At 27.5% G+C, this 11,057-nt stretch overlaps 1 protein-coding gene across 1 annotated transcript; it reads left to right on the top strand.

The window, feature by feature from the left end:
• Positions 1 to 259: 259 nt before the first annotated feature.
• LOC119673155 lies at positions 260 to 1,986 on the top strand. Its single transcript, XM_038084391.1, has 3 exons — positions 260 to 454; positions 1,457 to 1,636; positions 1,698 to 1,986. The coding sequence occupies exons 1-3, from the start codon at positions 394 to 396 to the stop codon at positions 1,910 to 1,912; spliced, it is 456 nt and encodes a 151-aa protein (XP_037940319.1). The 5' UTR covers positions 260 to 393; the 3' UTR covers positions 1,913 to 1,986.
• Positions 1,987 to 11,057: the final 9,071 nt, after the last annotated feature.

The raw sequence follows: 11,057 nt of genomic DNA on the forward strand, positions 1-11,057 counted from the left end.
TTATTAATTTATGTTAAGGCTGAATAATTTTATTTCTTTGAAGTATCAAATAATGTTTAGTTAAATAGAAAATACTTATGATTCATAGTGTGTAATGAATAATAATCTAAATAATATTTCTGAATTGCAAGTGATAAAATTCAATATCAGCCATAGTTCTTTAAAAAGAATTTTTTAAGGTAATAAAATTTTTTTTCTCACGAAATTTACGAGATTATGAGAAAAGCACAAAAACTATAAATATGCCACTGATAAAAGAAGTGTTAGTGATAAGGTCCAACCGTTATATTAACCAGAGCAGTTAAAATATAATCTATTGACTTGTGGGTCGCCAACTATTAAGCTATTAGCGGATTGCTTTCAATATTATTTTAATATAAATTAATAATCAAAATGTTTTTAAGATGTGTCATCGGTGCTGCTGTTATCATAAGTATTTTTGGTGTTGTTTCAAGTGAGTTAATTATATTACATAAATATTTAAAAAAAAAATTATAATTTAAATCATATGAAAAATATTAATTTTTTCTTGCCGAGAGTGACGCGTCATTATGACGAAAAGAAACTATTTAAACGTTAGACGGATTCGAATAGCAAAGAAAAGAAAAGCACAAAAATTTATTTAATTTATTGAAATTTGGGTGACCATACAATGCTGTTTCGAGTATTGTCAAGTACTCATCATGCCAAGTCTTAGGAAACATTCGAGTTTCTTAATTAGTTTATAGTCCATATATAATTTAATAATAATGTTTGGACTGCAAGTACCAGGCTTAGAACTGCTGCTTGTCAAATTAGAAGTGAAAAATATTTGACATGTGAAAATACAGAACTCAAAAATTAAACATAAAAACGTGCGTTAATAATATATTTTATATACATATAAGTATATTAAAAAATTACCAGTTGTGTTGAATCAAATAATATAATGAATGGATGGCCTGTTGCGAACACTGAAATAATGCTATAGGTCACACTTAGTAAAAATATCCAAACAATAAAAAAAATAATTTTCAATAAATAAATTAATTAATAATTATTAAATAATTAATAATAAATTTCATCAAGTGTGATTTGTATAATTTTACCTGTAGAACTCTGTAAAGTGGATGGGATAAAATAGATTTTAATACTTTTATTTGACAGTGTATTTCAAAATTTAAAGATTACGGAAACAATTTTTTTTTAAACTCAAAAAAATAAATAAAAAATTAAAAACTTCATAATAATATACTAAATAACATGTCATATTCAATTTTAAACGGAGAAGAGTGAATGCTAGGAATTTATAGTATACAAAAAATACACGAAATGCAACGTACTAAAAAACTTAGTGAAAAAAAATATCTGATAAATCATAACTATATATTTTTTATCATCGTATATTTCATATTAAAACACACATTTTACATTATTTTTAATAATGATCGTATTAAAACTTTATTTAATTTAATAGTTAATGGATTGCAGTGCTATTCATGTTATAGTTACGACCCCTGCAATAGCCCCGTTTTGGAAACCTGCAATCAAATTTTAGCGAATAGCACATCATCGTATCTAGATCTATATTTCTTAAATGTAAATACCAGTTTGATCAGCTCATCTTATAACTGCCTAGACTCATATATACACAACAGTAAGTATTAGTCCTTGAAATTTTAGTTCGAGACAATCTAAAACTCATTGAATTATTTTAGATTCGACAAACTCTACTCAATTTTATAAAGGCTGTGTATACACATCCGTCGATGCTTGTAATTTAAAATTGAAAAATGAAGTTAATACCTATAAATCATGCAATACTTGTAACAAGGACGCCTGTAATAATGTCAGTCATATGAATGTTAATATACTGACTGTAGTCTCCACAGTCCTACTGATTGGAGTCGCAAAGTTTGTACTAAACGATTGAGATATGAGATATATTTAATATCATAGTAAAAGGTGAAATTATTAAAAATTATATACAATCAGTTGTAAAAATATATTGTGATTTAACTGATATTTTTTAATTAATTAGTTAAGCAATTTAATGTAAAATAATGAATTAGGCAAATATTGTAATTTGAAGCAAAAAAGTCGTTATAGTACATCTCCAATATAAAAGTTATTTATTTTAGAGTTATAGGATTTTAAATTTAAATAAAGAACATACAAATAAATACAACTAAATTATTTTGATTGTTTAATAATTATTTTGGGCCTATGAAATGTGTAATTCTTAAGATTCACCACTTCATTAATTATTTGGGGTCATTTTCCAAAAATAATGGGGTCTTCATTGACTAGTCACGTTTTATTTGTGTACATTCTTAAACGTGGCTCGACTTGAAGAAATTTCTTATGTAGGAGTTCTTTTAATTCAAGTATATTTAAATTTTAACGTTTTCGATTAGTAAATCTTGATCCAATCCAGATTTACTTTCGATCTGTAAAATTTGGTTGCTCAGCGATCCTTTGTAGATCTAACATTTGTGTAGCGGTGTTAGTAGGTATTTATATATTTTATAAATAGATATATCGAATGTAATCACACTTTATTTGCCAAATCATATAAAACAGCTGTTAATTTCAAGATAATCTTGCTAATCTAGCAAAATGTCTAGATTATTGTAAATTAATCTCGAGTGTTATACATTTTGATTTCGATTAAAAAAGTTCCCCAGATTTACCAATCGATAACGCATTAGTTATATTTTAAATATATTTTAACTGTGAACTAAAAACAATGACTGGTATAGTCGCCTGTTGGAGCCATGTTACGAGTATAATTCACATTTAATTAACAATAATAATTTTAAATTTTAATTAATAGTAATAAAAGTCAGAATATTATGTGATATAACTAATTAAAATCTAACTTTAATAAGTTATATTCTGTTTAATTGATCTCAATTTTTATAATTGGGCGGCTATAAAGAATAGAAATGTTCATACGCTGTTAATAGGTGTTTAGGGAACTATCTGTTCTTGCTGAAATCTACCGAAAAAAGGAGAGAAGAGGCAAAAGAAAACAGTAGAAAAATTAACAGGAAAAGTGAGGTCAGTTTTAAAGTATTGCAGTGCAATTAACTTAATTATATTGCAGTGGTAGTTATTTGAAAAATATTGAATTTATATTAGTTTTTTTGTGTATTACATTTAATTGCATATATTTTAATGTCCTTCTAATATTTTCTTTTTACAACATGATTTCATTGATATATTTTATTAGTGCTATCCAATTCTATCCGTTTAACATATCCTTTAGTTCTTTAGTGTTCAGTAAAAGTTTGTTTAAATAAATATTGCTTTATTAATAAAATGAAAAGCATTCTCCTGCAAAAGAAATCATATCATCTTTTATTTGCATTTTAAAAAATAAGCTTAATTTAGATATAAATAGCATAATATATATATAGCATAATTTCAGAGACCTCTTCTTGTTCTCAATATGGTGCTTATAGTCTCGATATCGATATCGAACATGAAAATAGCTACTCTTACGTAAATTATAACTTGATCTATTTATTTTTAAACATTCCCATGGTTTTTTATTGTATTTATTTAAAATAATAATAATAATAAAATATATTTATTTTTTATTATAATTCCAAAAATAGTATATACCTACAATGGGCTTAAAACACAATAGTGTTTGATGCCAGTATTTGTTTCAAACTATTCAAAAATATATTTGCTATCCCATATCTTTCCATAGTATAAACTTTTTATAAAATAATATGGAAAGTTTTTATATACAAATCCATAGTATTTAATTTTTCTTGTAGAACGGTTTGTACACTGAATCAACTACTTATTGCCCCAAAATCCTTATAAACCGGGTACAACTTTTGCCGTTCTTGATCTTCTAATTAGTTGCTTAGAAGTAATTTTCTCTGAAACCTGATTGGAATCCGTTAAGCATATTATTCTTTTTACCAATGAGATAATCTTTGATAGAGTTTGATGCATGATTCGTGTTGCTCTATTCTATATTTTGGGGAACTATTCACAATTGGAAAATGTTATTGGGGCATAAGTTTTAGTGATTTGATATGTTCTTGTTTTTTAATAAATTATAAACTGTTTAAGTAATTTTATAATAAGAAATCAAATGCTAAATATTCACTCTTTAATTGCATTATATTATATTTAAAGTTATAGTAAAAGCTGTGCATAATATTTGTTATTGTTTTTATATAGAAAATACAATGCATCACGACACAGGTACCATGATGTGCTTTCCACAGTCTCCTTAACCGATCAGTAGAGTGCTATATAAAATTATTTGAAGTCTATTGCCGAGATGGATAAGTCTGCTGTCGTTCAATTTTGGTATTTGTTCAGACATTTTAACATACATTTCACGAAAGAGAGGTCATATACTTTAAAACATTCCCTTTGATATGCATATATCCCATTTATGGATATTTAAGCAACTGCTTAATAAGATATATGTATAATTGGATACAAAGGATTATATATATAAATTTAGATATCCTTTTGATATGCATATATCCCATTTATGGATATTTAAGCAACTGCTTAATAAGATATATGTATAATTGGATACATAGAATTATATATATAAATTTTGATATCCTTTTGATATGCATATATCCCATTTATGGATATTTAAGCAACTCGTTAATAAGATACTTAATAAGATATATGTACAATTATATATAAAGAATTATATATATAAATTTATTACTAAATACCATATTCAATTGTACCTATAATATATAAAGAATTTATTAAACTTAAACCATTAGATAAAATAATTTTTAACTCTTTTATTTTGTAAATGCTTTTTAAAGAATTTTTTAGTAAATGTAAATAAATTTCTTTTTAAAATTAATGTATAAAAATTAAAATTAAATTGAATGTTAACTACACCATTTAAAATCGAATTTGGTTTGCCTCTAAATATGCTTATAAGCATAAATAAAATTTATCTGCAATAAAAGCAGAACTCTTACCATTCAGATCTCTTTGGAGCGTTCATACCCAAACTGAGAAGCGAAACTTTCTTTTTTCAGTAAAACCTTGGACGCAACATGGTTAATTGGCTGTGATCAATGTGCATCATTAAATATTCGTATTTAGACAGAGGAAAAGTATGATGGTTGATGCTTTAATGCACCATCCGTACCCACACTGATGATTTCTTAATATATTTGAAGTATTTAAATTCAAGGTAAGATAAGACTTTAAAAAAATACGTTGAATACTATCGGTTACTACCGAAACTAGATAGCTTTGATGGGAAATTGATAAAATATAAAAAATACATTTCATTTGCATATCTGGTAGGTTTATTTATCTACTTCAAGATTACAAGATATTAAACCTAATTTTGGTGTGTTTTTTTACTTAAAAAATAAACACAATATTAAATTAATGATTTAGGAAAATATGATATTTAAGTAAAAATATAAATGTTAAATATCTTAAAAAATGGAAATATTTAAGATTTCATATATTATTTATGAATATGTGAGAAAGTATAATTTTATTACTGTTTACTTTTTAAATTTTAAGATATCTATTTCAATAATGTTTTAGTAAACGTAAGTTTGTATTTTCGATTTTCCAATCCATTACTTTAATGCTTTGTTATCTCAATTTCTAACTAACCAACCTCCTTAGGAATACTATGTTGTTCGATCAGTTCAATAACGAATTATTATTAAACCGCTAAAAACTAAATATTATTTGTAATTGTTAGTTTTCAGTATACAAGATTACCTTAACTTTAATAAATTATTTTATTATTAATATATTGGATAACTTCCACTACAATCTAGAGATCTATTCTGTCCCTCATGGACATAATTCAACTTCATACATTGTAGTATCGAATCTACATTACCTAGTACTTCAATACGACTATGTATCATTGCCAGGCAAAGTTCTACCTCGTTTTTAAATCTTACAAACTCATCAGGGAAAGTTTTGAGTTTTTTAAAGTGACACTTTAACCAACAGAATAGAACAGAATTGAAATACAAGGGGCCGGCTCCTAACGGAGCGGAGCACCGCAACCATAGTTTTGAAAAAGCTATAATGTTTGCAGTTACTGACGTATATATACGCCATTTTTTTGTAAAATAAAGAAATTGATAATTTATATATTTTTATTAACATTAATTTATTAAAAACTAAGTCGTACTAAGTTTTACGTAAAAAAAGAAATCGTATGACATTGTAAACAAAGCTTAATGAGACATTTCGGTATTAAAATTGTACTTAGTACAAATTTCAGTGATATAATATATATTGAAAGTTAATATTCAACTAGATGAGAATTATAAGTCTCTGATATTGTTATGGTATTGTTGGAATGGATTACTTCACATAAAATAAACAATTTTGTCTCAAATTTTTGATAAAAAATTAATCAAATAAAAATCAAATTATTTATTTTTTATTAAATTTTTTATAACAGAAAGATATTTTATGTTGATATGAATATTATACAATTTTTATTACTTTTAGTGTAATATTATATAGACTGCTTGTCTTTCTAATGGTGCTGAGAATAAATTAATTATAAATAATTAAAATTTATAATGTAATTAATAATTTATAATTATATTAAAAATAATTTATATTTTTAAATTTTATCTCTAACCTTTTCTTGTCAAATTTCTTGATATGGCGATATTCGATAAAAATGATATTTGTGTTGGTTAAGAATTTTTGCGTATGATAGCTTTATGCGATAAGTCGTTCTCAAAACTGTTTATATTATTACATATAATATGATAAAAGTAATAAAAAAAAGTTATTAATACATTGAAATACATGTACAGGCCGAGTTAGGATAAGATTTAGTTAAGCTTGTTGCTTCATTACTTTGCCAAAGGTTTAAAATAATTTCGCCGCCCCTTTGAAAAAGACGATCTGCTATATACGTATACAAAGACTGTGATAACAGTATACGTTTCAAGGGAAAGCAGAGTCATAAGTTCAAACTTAACACGGGCATAATACAAGGATGTGTGTTATCCACATTCCTTTTCATAACTATACTGGACGATGTAATTCACAAAACCAATGAGGACTGTATAGAGGACGTATAGTGGATACAATTTAAAAAGCTAGGTAATTTTGATTATGTAGATAATATCTGCATTACAACCCATACGTTACAAAGCATAGAGACTAGTATTTCGAATGCGGCCACAGTATTGCTAAAAGTTTAATTCATAGAAGAAATTTTTTCAAAAATTGCGGGATGAAATCCGACATCACATCAAGAAAGCACGCCAAGCATTTCACAAACTTCGCCAGGTCTGGCGATCTCGAGTAATTGCTTCAGTTACCAAACTTCGAACATTCAATATGAATGTTGAATTCATGGTGTTGTATGGATTTGTGACTAGGAGATTAACTAAAACTGCTAACAAGCTACAATTATTTGTAAATAAGTGTCAACTTTAGATCTGCAGAATCATCTGGTCAAATGTAATTTGCACCGTCAACTTGCTGCAAAATACAAACTCGAAATCCATCGAACAAGATTATAATCTTTCAATTATAATTTAAATACGATCGGTAAGCGCAAAATGTCGTGATAAAGGCTCTTGGGAGGAAATAAAAATAATACCACAAAATCGGCAAAGATGGATACAGTTTGTTCTTGGCCCATTCTCCGTAAGAACCGATATCCGGCTCCAAAAGTATCCGGATTTTGTTGTTTGTTAACTACTCCTTATTTATTAGACCTTTTTCAAAAATTTTTTTTTTGTTATGTTGGTACAAATTTGAGCGTCATCTATCAATTAGTTTGTTTACAGCAGATGTTAATATGACACTACCTTAAGTGCATTTAGTGATTTTTACTATGGAAAGTTCTTGTTGCACGCGATTTTTTGACCAAACACGGCACCACTGTCATCGCTCAGGCACTTTTTCCTGTTCCCGAAACTTAAATTGTCCCTTCATGATAAGCGTTTTGAGTAGATTGAGTCGGTAAAAGAGAATACGCTTAAGGAACTAAAAGCCATACCTTCACGGGTCCATACCTTCGATTGAATCGGTAAAAGAGAATACGCTTAAGGAACTAAAAGCCATACCTTCACGGGTCTACGAAAAGTGTATGGAAGATTGGGTTAAGCGTTGGCATATGTGTATCGCTTCAGAAGGAGCATATTTTGAAGGAGATAAAATAAATTTGGAATAAAATTTAAATTTGTGTGTTTTATTTACAAAATCCGAGTACTTTTTGAGCAGAAGGTACATGAAGATCACTTTATAATTATATATCTTGCATCTTTTTATAACTTAAAGACCCAACTATTAAGTTAAAATTTAAAATATTTTTTAAATATTTACACGTATTCACTAAAATCGCAACTATTGCAAATAAGATATGAAGTCTTCACGAGATCTTCAAGATATGTATAGGACTAATTCTTAATTCTTTGAAGATCAATAATTATATGGATGCAAATTTCTATAAAGATTTTTTAGTTTTGATTAATAAATTTTTATTTGATGCAAAAAATATCTTTCTTTTTAAAAACGATTCGGAAAGAGTCTTAAAAATTCTTAGCACTTACAATATTTTGAAAAACATACTTGACTTCTAATAAAAAATTAATTAATAAGGAATATGATGGTACCCGTATATTTATGTACATTTAAAGGTTATCAACTGGTATTTTATAATCTGACTGAGTAAACGGTTATCACGCTCGTACGTATTTTTCTACTCAACTGTCACAAATCGTTTAGGAAGGATTTTTAGGTGCTGAATGCATAAGTCGTACAAATCCCAATGAAAATGCAAAAGTCAATAGGAACAAAAACCAAATATGCCTTTAATATGATTATTTCATTTGACTATTATTTTTTTTCTAATATTTCTAGTAGTGGTCGTAAAACATGAGAGCAGCGAGTACGTGCCTAATGCGAAATCCGTTGCCTTTCAGTTATGGGACATTGCCGCTTTCAGATTGCATTGCCGCGGTCACAAAAAAAAAAACTTGTCAGATGTGCAACACATTTGCAGCTAAGTTTTGTGGTTAGAAGAAAAATTGCAGCGCACATATTGAACTTGAAAACAAGCAATAAATTTATTGCAAGGACTCTGTTTGAATTGACGTTAGAGACAAAATAATCGATAATCGTCTTAGTGTGCCTTAGTATCATTGAATATTGTCACATTGTCGTTATTTATCTCAAAAATGGTATCGCCTGCTAGTATCGCCTTAACATTATATAAACCACTGAACCACTTAAGGGTTTCTATTGCACATCATAAGCTTTCGAATTAATCGCATTTGATAGCGCTTAGAATGACCCAAATTTACGTCATTTAACATTAGTTACTGTTTCGAAATCTTGACTCTCCACGCAATCTGTTTATTTACTTATGCAATTACATCGTCAAGGATTGCCAATGGCATGTTTCAAATTTTAAGCAAATGGTCATTTTGGTCAGATTGTGTAACCATAAGTGTCATTGCAGCTGTCACTTGGTAACAAGATGCCAAAACAGTTATGCGGTTTCTCAGAAATCAAATAATTAAAGGCAAACCTACTCACATACATTGCTTCTAATTAAAACGTCCTTAAACGCAACCAACATTCGCACGCATATTGGCATTTGTGCCGAAATTTGTCTTGTAAACCACAATTTATTGGCCAACTTAAGGTGCTTAAATTGCAACTTCAAGTTAATTGTATGGTTTCCTTAAAGTCTTGCAATTTAATTGATATAAAAGCATTTTAAGACTTAAGTGTATATTTCAGAATTTTAGTAGCTTCAATGCGTTATTTAATTTCACATCAAATTCACTCTTCTCTTTAGTACTGTGGATATGGTTTCCGAATCAAATACTGCACTTTAATATTAAGTGAAAATTATTTTTTGTTTAAAATTAAATGTATATTTATTCAATATCCGTTTACACTTGATTTCCTTTTCAACATTTTTGCAATTACCCCAGATTTCCAGCTCTTCAGTGCACTCTTCATACCCCTCTGTTTAAAATTAAAAACTTTTGTTTTTAAAAATTTTTGTGAATAAACTCCACTTTCCCATAGTTTACTTAAAACTTTGTCTTTCATATTTTTGCATATTTTTTGCTTATTATCTTTGTTAATGGTGTCGAGTTGCAAATTATACATTTTGCCATAAAATTAAAACAACAAAGTTCAAATTTGCAACAGTTTTCATTTTATGGAAAAGTGCGAAAGTTTCAAGTACTCGTACATGCCCGAGAAAGTTTTCCACACCTGAACGCAAATAGTGGGATCGTTACTAATACCCTTACAGTGGTCTTAAAGGATTTTCATAGTATTAATTATTGTTAAGAGAATACATAAATGAAATAATGTGTACATACTATGTATTAAATAATTTAAATATCTTTTTCTTATTTAAACAAAAAGCAGAGATGGATACTATGAGTTCAAAATTATTTCAAAACAACACAATACCACTTATATTGATAGTGGTACTAAAAAGTATCGGTACCAGGTATTAATTTCTTTGAATTTTACTAGGAAATTCTTTTATCATTTTCCATGCTTATGAATAGAGAAATGCATCTACACCATAACTACAACAAATATTGGTTATATGGATAAACCTACGTCGATATTAAATAGTATTATACCAAGAACTTTATTTTTGCAATTTTATTAGAAATCTATTCATAGACCTCCTAAGAATTATTGTGCTTTCAATTTTTTTTTGGATCAATTAAAACTATTAGTACTATATCCATTTACCCAAATCATTGGTAAAAATTCGATAGTTAGTGATTTTCTGTCAAATATAATATGTAAGATATTAAATCCAATTGTCAGCAACCTGATTGGACCTCATCAGTGTGACTTCAGAATTGGCAAATCCACCCTAAACCCGATTAGTATTAGTATTCAGTATTACTGTATCACAATCAGTCATATACTGAAGAAAAACATTGCTTCTAATTGAAGGAACATATATTTTGCAAAGCACTTTCCTGATAGTCTGTTAAACTGCTCATCAGTGAAAACGAAAGATATGTTAAGATATTATAAATAAACTCTACTGAATGTATTTTCCTTATCAA

The sequence above is a fragment of the Teleopsis dalmanni genome, chromosome 1 (assembly GCF_002237135.1).
Source record: "Teleopsis dalmanni isolate 2A chromosome 1, ASM223713v2, whole genome shotgun sequence".
NCBI classification, from domain to species: domain Eukaryota; kingdom Metazoa; phylum Arthropoda; class Insecta; order Diptera; family Diopsidae; genus Teleopsis; species Teleopsis dalmanni.